The 21,938-nt window shown below is 39.9% G+C and overlaps 2 protein-coding genes across 7 annotated transcripts; one reads left to right on the forward strand and one right to left on the reverse strand.

The window, feature by feature from the left end:
• Nucleotides 1-2,003: 2,003 nt before the first annotated feature.
• Nucleotides 2,004-10,749, reverse strand: LOC104442111 (tobamovirus multiplication protein 1). 6 transcript variants are annotated; one of them, XM_010055432.3, is made up of 13 exons: nt 10,294-10,749; nt 9,395-9,445; nt 9,138-9,171; nt 7,954-8,040; nt 7,806-7,857; nt 6,937-7,120; nt 6,655-6,750; nt 5,865-5,943; nt 4,648-4,712; nt 4,363-4,437; nt 4,204-4,279; nt 3,223-3,389; nt 2,004-2,579 (listed from the first exon to the last, which is right to left on the reverse strand). In XM_010055432.3, exons 1-13 carry the CDS (start codon nt 10,411-10,413, stop codon nt 2,565-2,567), a joined length of 1,101 nt encoding a protein of 366 aa, XP_010053734.1. In that variant the 5' UTR covers nt 10,414-10,749; the 3' UTR covers nt 2,004-2,564. The 6 variants fall into 6 exon arrangements, with proteins under 6 accessions (XP_010053734.1, XP_039169901.1, XP_039169892.1 ...); XM_039313967.1 differs by having other exon boundaries at nt 5,883-5,943; nt 6,937-7,126; XM_039313958.1 differs by having other exon boundaries at nt 6,937-7,126.
• Nucleotides 10,750-20,263: 9,514 nt separating this feature from the next.
• On the forward strand, nt 20,264-20,927 carry LOC108960581. Its single transcript, XM_018876230.2, has one exon. It carries the CDS (start codon nt 20,448-20,450, stop codon nt 20,721-20,723), a length of 276 nt encoding a protein of 91 aa, XP_018731775.2. The 5' UTR covers nt 20,264-20,447; the 3' UTR covers nt 20,724-20,927.
• The last annotated feature ends 1,011 nt before the right edge of the window (nt 20,928-21,938 follow it).

A 21,938-nucleotide genomic window follows, 5' to 3' on the forward strand; every position in this document is an offset into this window, starting at 1 on the left:
TTGTTCCCCCCCGCGGTTTTAAATTTTCGGTTTATTTCGGTTGTGTTCTCTCCTGCCTGTCTCGGGTGTTGGGTTTGGGCCTGAGCCTCGATGCCCTTTTTTCCTCATGTGAAAATGACCCCGCCAGAACTCGTGCGAATTTATTTATTCTTTTGTCGAAGAACTCATTCAATTCATGAGTACCTAATTGGGAATGACACAAGAATACTTCTTGAACCGTAGCACGGCATGTAATATCGTCTTTAAATTTTTAATTTGTTCAATGCAATGTAAATTTTTGGTACGTGTTTAATTGAATCCCCGGACTATTGCTTGGCATTTTCCTTTTATGAATTCCTTTTATAAAGATCATTTTAAGTTGTTCAATTAGGGAACATGACTATTTATGTTATTTGACGATGTTCATTATTATGTTTTGATTGGAGTTAAATATTTTACATAGATGATCCACACATAACATCACTTTTTACTCTAGCATTCAAACTAACCAAATTGGAAACACAAATTAATGGAAAAATAATATTAAATATTACGATCTAGATTGAACATTTATTAAAAAATCATGGATCAAATTGAACAAATTAAAAGTTTAAGAATGATATTGCACATTTAGCCAAAATTCAGGAGCCATTTGTGAAATTATCCCTACATAGCTCTACTTAAGAATAGGGTCTCTTGTCTAGCTAATTAATCGATGACGGTCGAGCAAGGAGTTGTCGCGATTGATGAGATTAATCCGGTGGTCTAAGAAACTTGGACGTCCACAACACAGTGAAAAACACACCCTCACGCCATTGCATGTGGCAGCATTTGCCAATCAGAGTCAGAATTAAATATCTCCACCGCATGTCGTTGGGTGATTAGTTTTAAGGTGAATAGCCTAGAAACTGCCCCATCAAGGTCGACGACAATTTTGGACCCCTGAAATTGATTTTATTGACCCTAAAACCGGTTTGGAAATGACTGGCTAGTTCTATCCAGGAATTGACCGAGGTTTTTTTTCTCTCGTTTTCTTATATATGCAATATGTATGTGCGAAGCATGAATAACATTCTTTTTATTGGATGATAAAATGTCCATCGTATTCAATTTCAATAAATAATTTCTATCTTAAAAAAAGAGTAAACTTACTTAAGATCAAGGGTAAACCAATTTGATTCTAGTTTCTTCATTGGAACCAACCTTGCAAGTTCCGGGTTCACATGTAGAATCGGCCTATTTAAAGCATAGAATGTAAAACCGAACCAATCAAGGCTAGTTCTTGGGTTGAAGAAGCCTGATTGCTCACCCCTACCGTGTCGCACTACTACTGGATTTAATTGCTAGCATAGCTTGAAGATGAAATGCAGGTTGAAAGCTCGCATGTCTTCCAAAGAGGCCGACGGTTGTGCATATTTATTAGACTTTTGATGTGAATTGTTTGGTATTGGAAATGCCATTACTGAATGTAGACTGCTTTTTCCTATGCTGTACGCTTGTATATACAATGCCCGATCACTAGTACGATCACCATAATCTCGCTAATCACACTATATACTCGGATTCTGCGTTGTTTGCTTTTGCCCCCTTTCTGGTCCAATGTTTACATGTTGGGCACTACAATTACAACACACCAATCGAAGGTGACCCTGCGAGTGTTTTGAGGCAGCTTTGCTTAAGTTCTTATATCCAATCTACGAACCACATGCTAAGCCAAAAATCCTAGTATAGACCGTCCTCATTCGCCTGTTGCACGATGTCCCAACCATTGCGCCACTGTATTCCCCAGAGGGGAAAGAGAACTGATATATTCCTCTTCAATAGGAACACGAGCAATTACCAAGCTGATGGCATATTCTTCCAATGCAAGAGGTCTTCCATCTCCAACTGTGTTTTAAGTAGCCACAGTGCCTTTACCAACCTAGCAGGCCTTACAGTGCATGTGAAGCTAGCGTGCATCTCCATGTGAAGTACATCCCTCGTGCCCCGTATCATGCAACATGCTGAAAAGTACAGAGAATTCATTTAAAGAAAAGTCGTTCTGTAGAAACATGTCATCTCTTTTGACCAGTCCAGACTCCAGATTGACGGCTCGCCACTTTAGCCCAACATGCTCTGAAACATGTTTCTCCTCGACCCATGATAAAGTGTCATAATCCACGACACCCCATGAACGTCTGATGATTGGGTCACATGCCCTTTCTCAAAACTAGGTAAGAGAGAAATATTCTCTTGGTATGAAATTGAATAGCAGAGTGGACTGACTCACAAGAAACCTTAACTCTTAAAGGAAAAAGGGGGCATAATCACATTCTGAGGAAAAGGGAGATTCTTTCGTCCAGCTGTTAGTATATACATCTGTTTCCGCTGCACTCATTAAAGAAGGGTGCGTTGTTTTCGGATTCTTTAGACTCCGAGAACTGTCCCACATATGTTTGGTCTTGACACCCTGCATCAAAGCCAGAATCATGGCAGAACCCCATTCTTGGTCGCCTGGCATTTCCTTCTCAGAATTTGTCAGCAACGCAAAAGCAAATACGATGCCCGCATGGAACTTCCTTCCAGTGCCTGTGGCATGCAGTCAACTAATGTCCTACATCCTGTCACCAATGCGGAAGAGGAAAACATCAAGAAGAGGCTTTAAGCATCAATATTCGCACGCACACTGGAAAACATCTTCAAAGGGTTATTGACGCAACGCTGCTCCCTAATAAGAAAATGACGTGCAAATTAACATGTTATACTATGGCCATGTAAACTGACTTGTGGGACTAAAACCAAGTCTGGTAGGCATCACGCCCCTACCGCAATGACTCACTGTATTCGCACAAAGAGAGCATCAAAGAGGAATATTATGAGCTGAAAATAAAGCAGAGCCCTCCCCTGGACTAAAGAAAACACTACAATTAAAATGCCTTGTCAATGGAATTTGACCGATTTTCAAGCCCAAATCATTCTTACGAAATACATAACGCAGAAACGTACAGTGAAGAAGACCTGCATGAGGTGTTTTTAAAAAGAGATCGAGAGCATCGCAACATCAAAATTTTCATACTGTTGAGATTGATATATGAGAGTACGCTAAGGACCTCAAAGGAATTATTAACAGAGGGGGAGCACCCATTAACTGGAAGGAGGGAGAAAAGTGCAGGTGGAGTACTGCATATGCCTCATGTTTGAAACTATCCTAAAACACCCTTAAAAAGAATAGTTAATCAGAAAACTGATGGACTAGCAAGCAACCTGGTTTCTTGAACTAGTTGCAGCAGCCCATTGATTGGAGAGACGTGCAGCTGTTGCACCATAACTTATAAATGTTACTGTTGCATGATCCCCTTGAGTATTTGACGTGATTGGACGTGGCAATTCTCTCATCACCCATAAGAGAAAGGCTGATGGCACTGATGAACCTGGAAACAACCCATAAAATCTACTCAACTCAGCCCAGACACTGGCATTGAAGGAAACATTAATTCTCCAGAAAAATTCAGACAAGGGAAACTCAATCATAGTCCATCAGACAGATTCTTATACTAGCGGAATATAAAATAAAACAAAAGGAATAGTTCCGCAACTGAATGCTATGTATTCCCCTAGTAAGACTCAACCGATTTTGGTATAACAAAGCACCTCTTTCTGAGCATGAGAAAATAAAAATAAATCTGTTGAAGTTATCAATCTGGCCTGCTTTTTGTATCCAGAAACTTCAAAGTAAACTTTTCCTCATTCCCCCTATTTTCATTCATGCACACCATCAAATTCTGACCCCCACCCCACAACCCCCTCAGGGCTACACAAGAGAGAAAGAGAGAGAACTCATACAGGTTGTGTAAAAGCTTCGGCACCTTGACTTTATTTTAAGTTATTGAGAGAAGGCAAACCAATATTATCTTTATTTACCTCAAGTACAGTTGAATTTATCAGAAATGATCCCGATGCTTCCCCCAACCACTATATATTTTTCCCCAGGGGAGAAAACATTACACAGGAACCCAGTCTACCGTGGCTATTAAACGAAATTATATCCTATAAATGCAGGATAGACTTTACTTTCCTAGCAAAAAAATGGAAAAGATAGACATTAAGAAAGAGGAAATGAAAGTACATTTTCCAGATGCTGGCATAGATTGTACAAGAGTCATAACAGTTTATGCATTGTATCATCTAGTTTCAGGCATCTCTTAAGAGGTAGGCAGGTTATCATAAGGGCATCAAATGTTGTACCTATAAAAAAGTAAACAATCAATAGAAGTGGTTGCTTTACTCCCTTAATATCCCAGAGGCGCAAACTATAGAATAGCTGCAATATAATAGCGGATTGAAGTTAGGAAGCCTGGTTGAGAGAAACAATAAGAAACCTGTATGTATAAGCTCAATACATACTGGAGTTTCTGTAGATAAAGCTACTGAAGCCCTCGATGTAAAAGAAATCACACAGACGGCTGCTAAACCACCCACCTGCATACATACACAAAATTTCAGAAAAAGTTAAAAGGCAAGGCAGAGGATAGTCTGTGCATATGTGAAGAAAGTAGCAGCCATAAAACTAATTCAGTTAAAAATCCAAGAGAGAGCAGAAGTGCCATGTATATGCTCTCCATGAAATGGGTACCCTATTCAACAGAGAGCACTTAAGAGGATGAAAAGTTTGATCGACTAGTAACTTACCTTCCACATATCACCAGAAGCACTCTCCGACCGTACTTTACTCAATTTTAAGAACAAAGTGATACCTGAAAAGTAAATGGAGCATTGACACAAAAAGGTATAGATCCACAATACTGAAACAGTTGATCTTGAATTTAAACAAGCTACACCCAAAATAAGCAAACAAAATGGGTGCATTCAACACATGTGGAATGCTCCAAAAATATCCAAGATACAACTTAAACCACTTACTCGTAGGGCGAAAATGAGGCATAGTTTCATGAGTATTCTAAGAACTTTTCTTGTCTAACTAATCAGCATTTGATAGATTATCTAACTCCGAGTGATCTTAGTTATTAATAGCAACAAGAACAAGCATACACCGATGGAATTAGTCAAAGTAACCCAAGAAATAGAGAGTAGAGGTTAAAATAGTTAGGCTCTAATAATCATAAAAATATGTCCTCAAAACATATGACTCCCTTGATTACAACAGATGTGTTTGACATGAGGAAAGGTTTAAATTAGTGTCATATCCCACATTCTTTTATTCTTTTTGTCTTCAATTTCTATCAAGCAATGAACACGAGATGAATTGATAGTGCAATGTATACCTGTAGTAGAAGCTGTAATGTCCTGTAGCTGCTTCTAATAGCAAATGTCTGCTTTAAATTTTCTAACTAAAAGCATTAAAACATAGTTTGACAGAAATTTACTAGTAGATGATTAAGCATGGTTTCTTGTTATTCTAACTACTTGATGACTAATCATTACCCCAATCCTGAATCAGGAGATTAAGAACAACATTCCAATATCGACCTGACACCAAGGCTTCTCTAAGTGCCTATAGCAGCCTATCACTTACCATCAACCATGAGCAAATGCCCTATTTTAGTTTATACAAAATGATTTCTAGGAATGGTTCATATCCGAGGACAAGCAGTAGATAGGTAATGTGAAAAGGGCATGAAAGTCGAGGAAATTGTTGCTGTCATACATGCATGACTAGCCCATAGTACTCGATACCATCAAATTGCTTTTTTTCAGTAGCTTTTAGAAAATTCCACAAGTACCATGGGTCCAAACATAGTCCCATTCTCTAAATAAGATTGAAGTCAGGAAGTAGTGACATATTTAATCACTCGTCTCCAACAGGAAGAAAATGATCAATGAAAAGACCATTTATTTATCGCTTGTCATATGGCATGAATTAAAAGAAAGTAGAAAGTAAGCTTCACCAGAAATTGGTGTCTCACCGTAACATACTATAGCTCCCCCAAGTAAAAGAAATGCTACTGCAATAATCTGTGTATAGATCTGCATAATAATTGCAAGTACTGACTATGAAAAATAGCAATAAAGCAATTGTTTACAATAAAATGTTACTTGAGAGGAAGCCATGTTAAGTAACTCTACTTTTCTGCTCTCCTAATAATCAGCCAGTGATCCCCAGTAGGAGACCACTTCTCCCACAACCCCAAGAGAAAACAATGAACACCTCCCCCCAACAAAAAAAAAATGATAATAATAAAAAAAACAAAAACCCCCCTCCCAAAACACCAATGGAACGCATTTTTGTGCAGTCTGCACGGTAGCAAAGGAGTACCACCTTGTTAAGTAAGTAACTAGAAGGATACAGAAAAATTTTTGATTGTCCAATCAGTCATAAACCTATTGTAAGAATGTCAATTCAGTCCTAAACTTTCCAATTTAGTCCTAAACCTTTGCACGAAAATATAGTTCTTCTAGCCAATTTTTGCCTAAAATCGTTGACATAGTGGTATGCCACGTGGATAGCCGGCCATGACTAAACCACCATGACAGCTATTTCTGGTGAAAAGTGACAATAAGAATTACATTGAAAACCCACACAAAAGTTTAGGAATAAATTGGCAAAATAGGAAATTTTAGGACTAAATTGGTATCTGTACAATAGGTCTAGGACTGATTAGGTAATTTACCCCTTACGTGAAAGGTCAGAGAGGTGGGGGAGGGAAATAGAAGAGAACATCCTATAGCTCACCATACCCGAGCAATTGACACAGAATCAATGGGATTCTTCCCATTGCCAATCCAGATAATAACAGCGAACGCTATCATTAGGACAAATGCTAGCATGATAACCTGAGGAAGGCAGATACAAGTAAGGTGGTATCCAATCAACAGATAAATGAAGATCCAGATTAGAAAACAAACATTAATGGATACAGCTCTTTTGTTTGTGAATCATTTTTAGAAGAAACTAAAGCAGAAATACATTGGTACTCTATCCTGATTTGAGTAATTACTTCAAATGGAACTTTTTCGTACCGCAGCAACAAATTTTTGCCGGCCTTCAACTTCAATATTTCTGAATGAGCAACATCTGCAACTGGTTCCCTCATCTGACCAATCTTGTCTGATCGTCGAATTTGCCAACAAGGCCTGCTGCATATTATGCCCTTCATTATCTTCACCATCCCCTTCATCCTTTGCCTGATGGCAAAAGTCGACCCTAAAACTCATTGCCCATAGAAGAAGCATATGCATACCAAACAAATTATTACTGAATCGGATAGAAAGACAGGTGTACGTACACTCTTAAGTGAATCTGACTACTTTACTTCAGGTGTCCTTCCAAATGGACATGCTGACATTGTATTTTATAAGGTGGCAAAAGTAAAATAAAATGTGCTTATTTGAGGCACAAAGGAATTTGACCAAGATATATTTAAGCCAAAAGGCCATCCCGACCCTCTAAGGATTGATATAAAGATCTATACTTAACAAAAAGCTTTTACCAAAAAAATTTTGACAGATAGAGCAAAGTGAAGCTTAGACACCAAATTGACACGTATTACTTGGATATCCCCCTACCTTGCACATATGACAAGAATAACTAAGGAGGCAAAAACATTCTGCAAAGACACATAGGAAAGATCTGCACAGACCACAAGTACAAACTCATTCTAACATATAAGACATAATGAGTCCTCGTATATTGTGTTTGTGTTGGAGATGTCTAACCACACCGACAAATCCAGTCATCAAAAAATCATGTGCAGAACAAACATCCTGACACCCTAATGCAATAACAAGATATTCTATATCAAAGTTCCTGGCGTTAAACAGCAAGACATATCATAAAAACTAGAAGCTTACTGGCCTAATAATGCATCTAAAGATACTGAGAAACTCACCAGAAAGACAAAAGCAGAAGGAATGCAGCTAGAAATAGAATGCTTGGATAGGCTGCAGCATTATTTACACTGTTAAGATGGAATGAAAACATCAAGAGAACCTCTGAAAGAGTGCCAGAGGGAATTAATTAGAACCAGAAAATCATACCCATGAAGATAAATCCACACATTTGGGACCAGCAGATCCATCTCTCACAGCTCGCAACTACTGTAAGCACAAAAAACAAGAAATAACCTGCCAAAAGCCATGTCAAGCTACAATTAAAAGTTAAAACATTATCTTCTCTAGAACTACGGAAAAAAAATTCACAGTAGGTACATCTTCAATTTAATATTCAAAGCAGAAGAATTCCAATTAGCAAGTGCCCAGTTCTACTGAACCCAGCCAAAATAGCTAAAGCACAAATAGATAGGATCAGGAAAAAGATGCTATAGAAAGTAGTCACCTCAATGGTTAACTGCATATAGGCTATTTTCCAATTTGTTACACAACCCAAAAAAAAAAAAAAGAAAGAAAGAAAAGAAGGGGGCTCATAGGTCGGACAACTACTAATATTCATAACCATGACCATATAATTCCTTCTAGAGAAATTGACAAGCACAGGTCCTAATTGGATTGTTTTCATTCAATGGGAGGTCCTTACGTAAGAGGGTCCAGAAGTGCCGGAGGACACGCTCAAGGGATTTGTGTCATATATTGACGCAGACCTACAACACATGCCTAGTGAGCAAGCCATGATCAAGTGGTTGGAGCCGGTGTCCATGGCAAAAGTTCTAGGCAATGTAGGCCTGAGGTGAATTGGAGTATCAAGGGATACCAACCAACATTAATCGCCCGTCTTTATAATGCATGTAAGGATCAATAGAAAAGATTAGGGTTGGTATTAGCAATGATGCGATCAATTCTTCTATGCACTAGATCTGCATTGTTTCTATGACAAGTTAATAAATAAATGAGAATATCCATGTCAAAAAGAATTTGTTCTCCATAAACGGACACAATAACCAGCTTTGTAAAGGTAGTAAAAGACATATATATGCATTGAATAGCAATAGAGTACTGGCAGGTGTTGATTATACACTACGCTTTCACAAAAGTTGATGATTGTAGCATGAAACATAATGCCAGGTGTCCATTGATACCCAAATATTCTACACTACCCGATTGATTGTAGAGTGAAGCTCCATTGAGGAACATGATTAGACGCAAAAGTTCACTTACACTTCTTGCCTGCCAGACTTAAGTCATATTGGACAGCAGAATTGGCTGCCAATTGGTTTTATATGCAGTAATGTTGGTATTTTTGCAACACAAACAATAAGTGGACTTACCCAAGTTGGATGACCCAATCATCAGGTGAAGTACCTGCAAAGAACAACTTTCCATCTGATATTGCCCAGTACAGTGAATGAAAACGGCAAGTGCCCCATAATATGACAATATTTGCAATGCAAAAAAACAGTACAATTAATAGTAAGACTTAAGAGAAGCATAATGACCAAACTCCTACACTGCTCAGCAAGTTTAGCAGGTCTGTTGGAGCTTCTAGCCCTAGAGATTTTGGGAAGTGACATGAAGTAATACTTACTTTCTGACGAGTCCATCCAGCTTCTTGATCTCGTAGATGAATCCGCAAAGCCTGGGAATAAAGCATATGTCACACGCCAAACAGGCTCAGGGAGAGAAGAGAGAGAGGTACAGGGAGACAACCAATTCCAAGATCAGCACTTGCAAATTTAGTGAAAGCACATATTGCAAGTTTATCCTGGATGACATCTACTGATCTAGTCGTCATGAATATATCACTTTATCTGATTCAATTAGTACTTTCTAAAACGATCCAAATCTAACTATGGTCTATGCAGGCCTTCATCTGACAGTACTTATGTTCTAATAAACAACTCCCTACTGCACAAGATCCAATCCAGACGATATTTGACTATAAATATGCTTCATGCAGAAGCATGTGGATCGGTTGGATTGAGAAAGACCAGAAAGAGTAAATTCTCCAGCACCTGCCTACCCAAGCACAGTGGATATCAAACCTTGCAAGAGAGCCTCGCTTAAAACTAATGTTAACCCGATCCCTCTGTAGACCCATGAACAGTCTTCAGAGGGACTTCTATCCCCTCTTGAGACACAACGAAAAAAGAACACACATCGAGGTCCCTCGCACACCGCATCGCAATGAGAAGAAATGCCTCAACATGCTCGACAACTAAAAACACACTCCGATAGTCATCCTACCGTTTCTCCCTTAGAGACACCCAGGTCCTAATCCTTAGTTCAAACTACAGAGGGCCTGATTTTAGACACTCAAACCATCAAAATCCAGCAAGGTGCAGTTACATCGAGAAACGGCTCGAGCGGCAGATAACCAAGACAATCACTAAACCGCCCGAACAGCAGCCAGCGCTCGGGAAGAAACAGAGCTCCCCAGACGGACCGAGCACGAAGACCGTGAGGAGCGCGGCGACGGGACCAGACCTGAGAGAAGGCGAGGAGAGCCAGCGCGCCGTCGACGCAGGCCAGAGCGGCAATGACGAGGAGCATCTCCAGGGAAGGGCAGCGATCGGCGCCGCCCCCTAGCCCCGCAAGCATCTTCATCCTTCTCCCGCTCTCCCTCTCTCGCTCGCTCTTCCTTCACGAGCCCCGAGCGTCGCCGCGCGCATGCATCGGAGAGCCCCTCGGATCGCCCCCGCCGCCGCCGCAGCCGCCGCAGCAGCCGGAGGAGAGACCTAGGGGAATGCCGAGGCCCGAGGAGCGCGCCCCCGCTCCGCTCGGGCCGATTCGATTCCGTCCGCAGCGAAGGCGACGAGGCGTACGGACGGGCGTACGGACGGGGACGAGAGATCGCGCCGCGCCGAAGAGGAGGAGGAGGAAGAGGAAAAGGAAGAGAAAGGAGGAGGAGGAGGAGTGGCGGTTTTTGAACTCTTCTTTGTTCTCGTGCGCAAAAGCGATGTCCGTATTAGTAATAAAATAATATAATGACTCCTTTTTAGTTTGACCCGGTCGCTGTCAGCGCGGGGCGAAGCGACTCGAATCGATCGCGGACCGCCCGGGGTGGGGGGGCCCCCGCTCGGAGACGCCCCGGGGTCGCCCCGCTCCATTACCGCCACCTCAAAAGCGGTACGTGTGGCCTGATTTGCGCCCAGTCGGCCAGCGGCTTTCCTCTGGCGAATCAAAAATCCCGTCGTCGACCGACCCCGCGTAATCCTGGGTACATTCAGCGTCCGGAATCGGGCTTGCGCATGCGGGGAAATCATTAGTTTATAGTTTATATATACAGTCTTAGTGCATTGTTTGATGAGAAATTCGGCGGCCCCACTCAAGGTCAAGGAAGTCCAACATGTCATCACTATCATAAACTCACTTTGATTATATCCGACATTTCTTTTCACGAAAGTCTGGGATCTTTTCGAGTTTTGATGTGGTAATTTGTTTTTAGTAAATTAGTGTTGACTTACACTTCATTTGGTGTAGTTTTCAAATAACGGCTAATTAATTAGCTTTTTTTTTTCATTGTGCCCATCAGAGTAGTTTTCGAACACTAGCAGTACCCCCCGCGTAATCCCAAGTATATTCGGCGTCCGGAATTGGGCTCGCACATGCTAGGAAATCATTAGTTTACAATTTACATACAAGCTTAGTGCATTGTTTGATGAGAAATTCGGCGGCCCCACTCGAGGTCAAGGAAGTCCAACATGTCGTCTCTATCTTAGACTCATTTTGAATCGATTATAGCCGACATTTCTTTTTATGAAAGTCTGGAATCTTTTCGAGTTTTGATGTGGTGATTTATTTTTAGTAAATTAGTGTTGACTTACACTTCATTTGGTGTAGTATTCAAATAACGGCTAATTAATTAGCTTTTTTTTTCTTGTGCCCATCAGAGTAGTTTTCAAACACTAGCAGTACCCCCCCCACGTATAAACGTCCGGAATATTTGCACATGCGAGGAAATCATCGGAATCAAGCTTGTGCATTGTTTGAAGAAATCATCAATTTATAGACTCATTTACGATTATATACAGTCTTAGTGCATTGTCTGATTTTGAGAAATTAGTGTTGACTTACACTTCATTTGGTGGCAAATAACCTAATTAATTAGCTTTTTTTCTTGTGCCCATCGAGGTTTTCAAGAAAGTCCAACATGTCATCTTTATTTTGGACTCATTTCAATTATATATGACATTTCTTTTCATGAAAGTTTGGGATCTTTTCGAGTTTTGATGTGGTAATTTGTTTTTAGTAAATTAGTGTTGACTTACACTTCATTTGGTGTAGTTTTCAAATAATGGCTAATTAATTAGCTTTTTTTTTTCATTGTGCCATCAGAGTGGTTTTCGAACACTAGCAGTACCCCTACGTAATCCCGGGTATATTTAGCGTCCGGAATCAGGCTTGCACATGCAGGTAAATTATTAGTTTACAATTTACATACAGTCTTAGTGCATTGCTTGATTAGAAATTAGGCGGCCCCACTTGAGGTCAAGGAAGTCCAACATATTGTCTCTATCTTAGACTCATTTCAAATCGATTATAGCCAACATTTCTTTTCATGTTGACTTACACTTCATTTGGTGTAGTATTCAAATAACGGATAATTAATTAGCTTTTCTTTTTAACATTGTGTCCATCAATTGCCATTCAAAGTAGTTTTCAAACACCAGCAGTACCCTCCAATTAATTAGCTTATTCTTCATTGAGCTATGATTTAGGATCTATGTGTTCATCAATGGCATAGTTATCTGAAAAATTCCAAAGTCAATGTATAATGGCCAATTCGGTCATAATTTAATTGTGCAAATGTAATAATAAACATTTTAAGAACTTGTCATTTTAGTCTTAAATATTTCAATTATGTCAATTTAATCTTAAGTTTTTTGATAATTTGCTAATTTAACCATTTCGATCGATTTTGACTTAGAATCATTAACATAGACATGGTATCTTTTGAAGCATGATCGATTAATGTGAATAATTTTTGTATATTTTTTTATATTTTTTCCTCTGGTCTTTCCCTTTGGCCTATGGCCGGTTTTGGTCACGGCAGCGATTGGCCACAAGTAAGGGTTGAGGCCTTGCTAGATCCAACGAGAACGACCCTAAAATTGGTAGAATTATTGAATTGATAAATCGTCGAAATGTTTAAAACTAAATTGATAAATCATCAAAAAAATTGAAAACTAAATTAGTATATTTAGTCAAATTATCAAAAAATTTACGACTAAATTAATATAATTAAAAAAAACTATGACTAAAATAATTATAATTTAATAAATTTACGACTTTTTAGATAATTTTATCCCCGATTGATTACTTTATGATTAGTAAAGCGAGAAGCGAATTCTTCGTAGATTATCCATCCTAGTAAAATGGATCGTCAATCGGCCGGGTCGACACTTTTGCGATAAAGTCCTTTTCTTTCACGTCGGTTGCGATGATATTTTTAGATCGACCCCGACTCGAGGACAAAACCATCTTCACCTTTTAAAACCGACATGCGGTCCCTCGTTGGACACCTGTAAAGAGTGACACTCTTTTCATCCTCCAAAAACTATCATTAACTTCTGATGTCCTCGCATTCTTCAGTATCGTATGCTTCCAATCTGATATGACGATTGACGACCAAGAGAAGCCCCAAGTACATCGGTCTTTCTTCTTATACCTTGTCGACAAATAATAAGAAAAAAAAAAGTACTTAAAAAAGCCATGAATCCATTATATTAATACTAATTCAGCAATAAATATTTTAATTTGATCAATTTAATCTTAAATATTTTCACATCAATACTTATTTGGTCCCTCCGGTCAATTTAGACTAAACAAATTGACATAAACATCGGTCATTATATGTGATACAATTAATACATAGACATTTTTTTTGAATTTTGGAATTTTTTCCCGTCCCATTTCATCCTCCTTTCTTTTTGCCAATGGCTTCACCTGAGCACCAAGGGTTGCCCTTGCTAGGCCACGCCTAGGCAAGGGTGAGCGGCAAGGCTTTCCTTGCTAGATCTAGCAAGGTTGACCGTTGCCAGCCATGCTTTTATGGCCAATGGCCAGTGGCGACTAGTCACAAGCAAAAAGAAAAGAGTAAGAAAAGAGGAAGAAAATAAAAAAAAAAAAAAGGACAAAATATTGGAAACCAAAAAATTTATAGAAAAAATGTCCATGCTAACTATTTTTAACCTAAATTGAATTGATACTAACATAAAAATATTTATGATTGAATCGCCAATTTATAACTGAATTTATATTAATATATAAGTTTACAACTTACCAAACACAGTTTGCATTTTGAAAAACACATTCAACTCAGAGTTCTTTGTATTTTTCTAAAAATTTTCCTCAAAAGTCTTTTCAAACGCACTCAAAGTACATTTAAACGTCGCATTCAAATGGCTAGGTGCAAGGTGTAATGTCATCGATGGGACTAGCATTTGGCATCTCTGAAAAGTACTTCAATCTCGACGGAGAAATAGACCTGGCGAAGACAAAAAAAAAAATCTAGCTCGTCTAACCACACGAGGTGGCTGGGACACGCAAAAACTTCCACGAGCACCCCTTCGTGGAATTCAAGAGCTCAAGAGTCAAAACCCCTCTCTCGTGTCTCCGGCACGGCACCGCGATGGCGACGGGATGTTATTACCGGGAGTAGTGCTTGGGACGCGCGTCCGCGAAAGTGAACATTTCGGGGGATTTTTTGGGATCGGCATACAAAAAGCGACACGCAGATTATCGTCTGGAGCTTGGTTCGATCTGATCCAGTGATGTACTTCACACGACCTCTGGTGTCTCTCTAGCGTCGAGAAATGCCTTCGCGCTAAGTCCCACGTCCCACTTCGTGTACAGCGAGCTTACATCCCTCGTGCTGGAAATGTTTCGCTGAAAATATCTGTCAGACGAAAGATCGTTTTTCGCCAGAGAGGCTGGATCCTTTGATTTTTTTGGAATTGAATCGGGTCATGCCGTGATTCAGACAGGAAGAAATCGGTATAGCTACTTTATGAACTAGGGATAAACAACAATGAATAAAAATGCCGATGAAGAATCGGTAAAATAAATTGCAGAAAGATTTGACGAGCGTTATTGATTGCCAATACTTTACAATCGATCTTCTTCGGCATAGCAATGATTATTATTGAAAGTCCAAATGTTAACTACATGCAAGATTCCCGAACTCTGCTCTATTCGCTTAGGCACTGTTTGGTAACCATCCAAACAAGATCAATTCGATTTTTTGTTAGGAATTAGTTTGGGACGAGAATCGCGTTTGGTAAAATTTTTGTTCTCGGAACAAATTTGTTCCCAAAAATCAATTTGGGACGAGAATCAAGAATAAAAAAAAAAAAATTTGATTCTTGTTCCAGGAACAAAATTGAGAATCAAAACTCTTCTTCTTCTCTTTTCTTCTTCCTCATCAACCACCATCCTGTGACTGTTGCCCGCCGTCGCCGCCCCTCGCCGGCGACTGGTCCGGCAAGCTTGCTAGGCTAGGGCGAGGTCCGGCTAGCCTCGCCTAGCTGCTAGCGAGGCCAAGCCGACGGGCCGATAACCGGCCTAAAGAAGAATTAGAATAGGAGAAAAAAGAAAAAAAAAAAGAAGAAGAACAAAATTATAAAATTATAAAATTATAAAAATTATTTAAAAATTAAAATAAAATTGATTTTGGAATAGAATTAAACACAAGTACTCAAACGCAATTCTATTCTAGAATCATAAATTTTGTACAATTACCAAACGTATTCTTTTATTCAGAATCAGTTCCCGGAAACAGAATAAAAAATAATCATTTCTAATTAGAATTTGTTCTTAATGTAATCGTTACTAAACGCGCCCTTATTACCCCCAACGTGTTTTTATCTGCAAGCAGTTATATTTCGGCTCAATCAGCTAGCCCTTCTTCTTCGTACGGTATACCAATTTCCGACTTTCACCGATTTCCTTCCATCGACAAGGGCTACCTTTCTTAGTCGCCCATTTGTAATAATGGTTAGCAATAGTCTTGTGGACCAGGCACCACGATCTCTCATCAATCTATTGTGGTCCAGGCTATATTTGAGCGTCAATACCTACCAAATGAAGGGATCAAAACCTGCCAAATAAAACCAGGTAGAGGTTGAATTTTCCACCAAGACGAGGTCGACAATGGAATGAATCTCGGTCATTAATCGTGTAGTTTACCGTATGAAACTCACAATATCCGACAAACGTCATTTTTGCGGGCTAGATATAAGACTTTTTCCCCCAAAAGAATGTGAACCATGGGTCGAGTGATATTTGGCTAGCGATCGGCCATAGGTGAAAGCCGACCAGGGCTGACTTTGTTAGCCAAGTGAGGTTCAAACTGGCACGTCCGGCCCTTGTCAGGTTATAGTGCTAGCAAGGGTGAGCCTTGCTCGAGACCAATGAGGTTGACTTGAGGTGAGCCTCGCTCAACAGTCAAGGTTGACCCTTGTGAGCTCTTGCTTGTGTCTAGTTGTCGGCCATTAAGAAGACCAACCACCATGGAGGGAGAAATAAAAAAATAAAAATAGAGAGAACAAAAAAATTATGAAAAAATAATAAATTTGTCTACGTTGATATCGAATACGTTGTGTAAAATGGTTGGTGTCCACATCCGGTCAAAATTAACTAAATTGACTATATTAATAAATTTTCAAAAGGTTTACCGTTAAAGTAAATTGAAAAGTTGAAGCTAAATTGGCATATTTGTGATATGCTTCAGATTTTTTTAATAATTTTCCTTTAATAACTTGACGTGCTTTAAGAGGATTTATCCGGTCCATTCAGAATGGGACCCACCTTCTCCATGATGGGCCTCGGGTTTGTTTCTAGCCATCGATCGCCACACTACTATTGGACCAATTGTGGCTTAAGAGGCCCGTCTCTCTACACTACTTTAATTCATGCTCCCCCTTTAAATTGATTTAAATTTTTCTTCCAGTACAAACCCAATCCATTGTAGCAAAAATGAATGAATAAATAATTAAATGATACTAGTTCCCAAATTTTGGGAATGGACCTGTTCACTTCGGTGGCATTTTCACACTAGCCATCATGTTTTCCTCGTGATCACCACTTAAATCCGATCATTCGTATATTTTTCAAGCTTTCAATATAGTGGTGTCGGTAACTCAGTGAGCGGACATGAAAAATTCACCAGCAGTGTTTCTGATTAGCCAAGACCACTCATGCAGTGATAGATACCCACGCCACATGTTATCACGGAAGCAAGTACTGAAAGTTGTTGGATAGGGGTGAGTACGGTTCGGGTTGAGCCGGTCCACCCCCTAACCCTATAACTAACCCGCACAGTACTGGTCCTCAATTTTTTAAACTGAGGGCCGACCCTATTAAGCTTAGGACCGAGGATTAGACTGACCCAATGGGTTCGGTCCGTTCTAGGGTCAACCCGGACGAACTTATAATTTTTTATTTTATTTTTTGTACTCCGTAAAAAACGATTGAGGGACCGACCCAACCCAATGTGGGTCTATCTAATTTCAAGGTTAACCTAAGACTAACTAATAATTTTTTATTTCATTTTTTGTACTCCTTGAAATGACAACCGATGACCATACCAACCCAATAAGTTTGATGATGAGCAAGGTTAATTAAGAAAAGCAAGCAAAGAGAGTCAAGCGGGGTGAACGTTGAACAGAATGAGCATCGAATGTCGAGCGGGGAGCAACAAGCCAAGCAAGTATCGAGCGACGAGCGACACGAGTGACCCAAAGTGAGTGAGGTGAGTGTCGAGTGGTGAGTAGAGAAGTTGTTTTTTATTTTCAATTTTAGCAAATCGAAGACTAACATGACAAATAAGACAGAAGAGAACGAATACTAGATGGGGATGTCATAAGGTGCCTTTTTGGACGTACTTCTCAGAAAAATATTTTCTCCATTCCTAAATTATGACTATTGATGTAGTAAATTATATTAAAAACCTAAGTTATTAAATAATAATATAAAATTACTTGAATTACTCACTAAATAGTGTTTAATGTTGTTGATACAATTTATTTTAAGGTTTTATCTATATAAAAATATTATAAATAATATATTATATATATATAGTTAAGGTTGGTTCAGGTTGAATCGATCCGGAATTCTCAGGACCGAGAATTGACCTGCACAGTGTTGGTCCAAGAATTCTAGGACCAAGGACCGATCCAGTCTCTCTGAGAACTAGACCAAGACCGACAGGTCGGGCCAATCTAGGGTCGATTCATGATTGACCTTGGACCGATGCTCACCCCTATTGTTGGATAAAGTCGAAAGTGATCCTTCGACGATATGTAGTATGCACACCTGAAATGTTCTTTGATCAAGTAATTCATCGTCTATGGAGCTTCGGCTAGACAACAAAAATGGAATATTGATTTAATGCACAACGATTGTCTCTCCTTCCCGGACATTCAAGAATCGAACATCACATGGCCCGTACCGGATTTCCATCCTAGCGGCGCATGGGCATGAATCAAACTCTGAAGCTTTTCTTTTCTTCTTTTTTTACGTCGCAAGGAAGAAGACTACCAAGAAATTGAACGATGGATGAGCTGGGCAGGCAACCGCCTCGTCTCCCTTGAACTTTCACGTATGTCGCCAGCCGCTCGGACTACCTAACAAAACGAAACTGCCTTCCTTATTTATTTTTTTTTTTTTGACACCAAACTGCCTTCCTTATTTTTTATTTTTTTTTTTGAGCAAAAAACTGCCTTCTTTATAACTCATAAGACAATATACCGATGTCGCAGCACGTGCGAGATTGGCCCAGCGGCCGCTACGGAACGGAAGAAAAATGAAGGATCGTTGGGTTGGATCAAGAACGTCAAAGGGGCCAGCGCATTAAAGTAATTTGCATAGGAAAACCGAATCTCCAAGAACAATAGAAGACAGAAAGGACCGAGAGGTGTCAAAGAACTAACGGACGAATGCTTTTCAATCACGCCACTGATTTGACAAAGATGCTCATCGACATTCGACAACCAAGCGTTTGTCGCCGTGCCTTTTGAAAGAGCCGTTGGGGAGAGAGAGGGGGAGAATCCACAGCGTAGAATTTTCTAAGTGTTTCTCCTCTTTCTAGGGGAGAAGCTTTTGAGCGGAATGGGACGAGTCCAGCCAAATTGATTCCATCACCTCCCTAAAAGATGGAGCGATCTAATGTCCAGTAGATTCGATGCCCGGACATCGTTTTCGCTTCGAGTCGACGTGATTAGTCTCCGTGAAGTAAAAGTTCTTGCACTAGGGAAGACGATAAAGGAGACAAGAGCATCGGATCTGAATAAACTTACGGGAATTTAATTGGTTGAAATTGGTAGTTCGTTCCATCGCATGTGCTAGCTAACCAACTATGTCCAAAAGAGTCCGACAGAAATGAAAATGGGAATTGAACATTAACGCCCCAATTGAATTACATATTATGTTCTAAAACTTTACAGTGATACTTGACATGTTAAGTGATGTGATAGACTTTTAAATAGATATTGTTGCAAAGATACGTAAAGGCTCATTCCATTATTCAAAGCAACAATTTGATAGATCAATTTTAATATACTAACCTACTAGAGAGGAAATTCGAAAAAAGTCGCATGTATTTATGAATCTCGTGTTCCATTAGAATGAAAAGGTTAAGCTATACCACTCGATGTAAATAAGAGTATCATTTTGTCAAGCAAGCTGGCGTCAAACTACAATTAAGTCTTGATCAACGTTCTCATGCACTCATTAGTCAGTTAGTAAAAACATAAACAAACACTTACCACTATTGTGATATTAACAACTATTTTTTAAGAAATATCTTTCAATTGATTAATCACAAGAACGATAATAATCTGATAAATCATAATTATTTTTTCTTTAATTCAATATTTTCTTGCATAAACTTGCTAATCAAATTTTCGTTTTATGAATTTTCAATGCTAGCATCTTAGCCATGTCACGGAAAGATGAATAGCCACCTGAGCTTCCCATTCATCTTGTGTGATGCAGAAACCGTAACAAATTCTACAAAAAGTCTTTTGTAATATAAGGCTTCGTTTATTTGTGCAGAAAATAAATGACATGGAAAACGATTTTTCAAAACCAGTCGTTTATATTGCATACAAAATTGTTTAGACATATATTATTATCAATAATGAAAATGTTTTCCATCATTTTAAATTATATAAATGATTATTTTTAAGAAAATATGTTTTAAATAATTTATTTTTCAATGGAATAATCAGGGTATAAATATTCCGAGAGGAGACTCTTGAACACCATACCTGTATTAACAAAATCCATGAGATGCCAACGTGGAAAAACGGAGTAAAGCGATCATCACTGTGGTGAAACGTCAACGTCGTTAAACGGTTGGTGGTCTGGTCTTAGCTGTCCCGTTACTGAACTAATCCTCTTCCCTCCGCCAAATGTCGAATCTGCCCCCGCCCTTTAACCTTCCTCGGCCAGCAAGCACCGCACTCGCGCACTCCTTTCTTTCTTTTCTCGAGAAATCCAATGACGCATCATCGCCCCACTCCGGTCGTATTTAAAGCCCTTCGCTCCCCCTTCGCCAGCCATCACTCGTCATTCTCCGCCACCGCACAGACAGAGGTCCAGCTCGAAAGTCTTCTTCTAGAGAGAGAGAGAGAGAGATGGCGGAGGAGACGGCGAAGAAGAAGGCGTGGTCGCTGAAGAAGGCGGTGGCGGCGATGAGCGGCGGCGGCGGCGGCGGAGGCGGCGGCAGGGAGGGGCGGCCGTGGAAGCTGCCCGGGATCAAGTGGAAGGGCGGCAAGAGGAGGAGCCTGAGCGTCGGCTTCCAGGTGGCCGTCATCGACGGGGTCGTCTTCCGGATCGTGTCCGTCGTGGAGGGCGTCGTCCTCGTCTCCACGCTCTGCTTCTTCTACATCTGCTGCGGCTGCCACTTCTGATCTCCTCCTGCTCTTCACTAATTTGACTGGGTTTTGGTTTCTTCGTCTTACGGAGCTAGATTTAGGGAAAGCAGTTCGACTCTTCTTCTTTTTTCGTTCTTTGATTCGGTTGGATTGAATTCTCGTGGAAACTGTAATTGGGTACACATTCTTTGTCAAAAGGTTTCGTTTTGTAATCAATCGAGCAATAACAATTCCGCGGCCTCTCCAGCTCCTTCGGTCCCGGGGAGAGAGAGAGAGAGAGAGAGAGAGAGTGAATGGAGCGATTTATGCCGCGCGTGTTTTTACTACTAAAGCTGTTCGTCGTTTCAGTTTTTCTTCGTGCTAGCAACGAAGTGTTCCGACTTTCCGGCGCAAAAGCCGGCGCACGGGATCTCGGTTCCCTTGATCAGAGTAAAAAACTAAGGCCGACGCAAGGCTCTTCAGCTCCCCTGATCACAGTAGAAAATTAACGTTCAAGTTACATCGAGCATGAGGATTGAGCAGGCAAAACATTGCCGAGCGGGGTCGTCTGTTGATTACGGCCGTCCTCACCAGCTTGATCATCCTTCAATTTTTCCCTTGAGTAGACCTGTCAAAATTAGTCATAAATCCGTTTTTTAATCCATATGAGTGTTTTTTTTAATCCATATGAGTGTTGAATGGGCTATAATAAGTAAGTGACTCAAGTACATCGAGTAAATGAGTCATTAAATTGTGTTAAATGAGTTATAAATGAGTTTACAATATACTTAAACTTAGCCTGTTTATATAACTCTCTTTCATCTCTCTTGCTCGTGTTATGGCTGAGTTTTTGTGAATTAAGTTAAATATGGAAATATATTAGTAATATGTGCCGAGCCTAGTATGTGTTGAGTATGTGCTGGGTTAAGTATTGGTTAGCAAATTTGCATTGTGTAGATATGAATCAAAATGTGTTAAATTTGTTTATTTAGGCTAGACCAATTATAACCCAACCCACCAATTTAACAATCCACCCTTGAACAAGGTTAATAGGACATTAAAGGATTTTTTAGGAACTCCCACATCTTATCAGCTGGTGCTTGCTTCGCTAGCCTATCCTAGCTAGTAGGGGTAACTTGAGAATGAGCAAAACTCAGCCTCTGCTTTCGATTACCTAACTCAATCTAGGTTGAAAATATTTGATTCCCATATTATCCATATTTCAACTACGTCCAAGTAGACATGCGCATAATTTATACATAAAAACGGCCA

The sequence above is a fragment of the Eucalyptus grandis genome, chromosome 1 (genome assembly GCF_016545825.1).
Source record: "Eucalyptus grandis isolate ANBG69807.140 chromosome 1, ASM1654582v1, whole genome shotgun sequence".
Classification (NCBI taxonomy): Eukaryota; Viridiplantae; Streptophyta; class Magnoliopsida; order Myrtales; family Myrtaceae; genus Eucalyptus; species Eucalyptus grandis.

Excerpts from the sequence above, each read along its gene's own strand:
- LOC104442111 (XM_039313958.1), bottom strand. The coding sequence starts at position 10,413 with ATGAAGATGCTTGCGGGGCTAGGGGGCGGCGCCGATCGCTGCCCTTCC. Across the intron at positions 9,172-9,394 it reads CTGGATGGACTCGTCAGAAA|GTACTTCACCTGATGATTGG; the intron begins GTAAGTATTACT and ends TGTTCTTTGCAG. Across the intron at positions 6,751-6,936 it reads GGCAAAAATTTGTTGCTGCG|GTTATCATGCTAGCATTTGT; the intron begins GTACGAAAAAGT and ends TGCCTTCCTCAG.
- LOC108960581 (XM_018876230.2), top strand. The coding sequence starts at position 20,448 with ATGGCGGAGGAGACGGCGAAGAAGAAGGCGTGGTCGCTGAAGAAGGCG.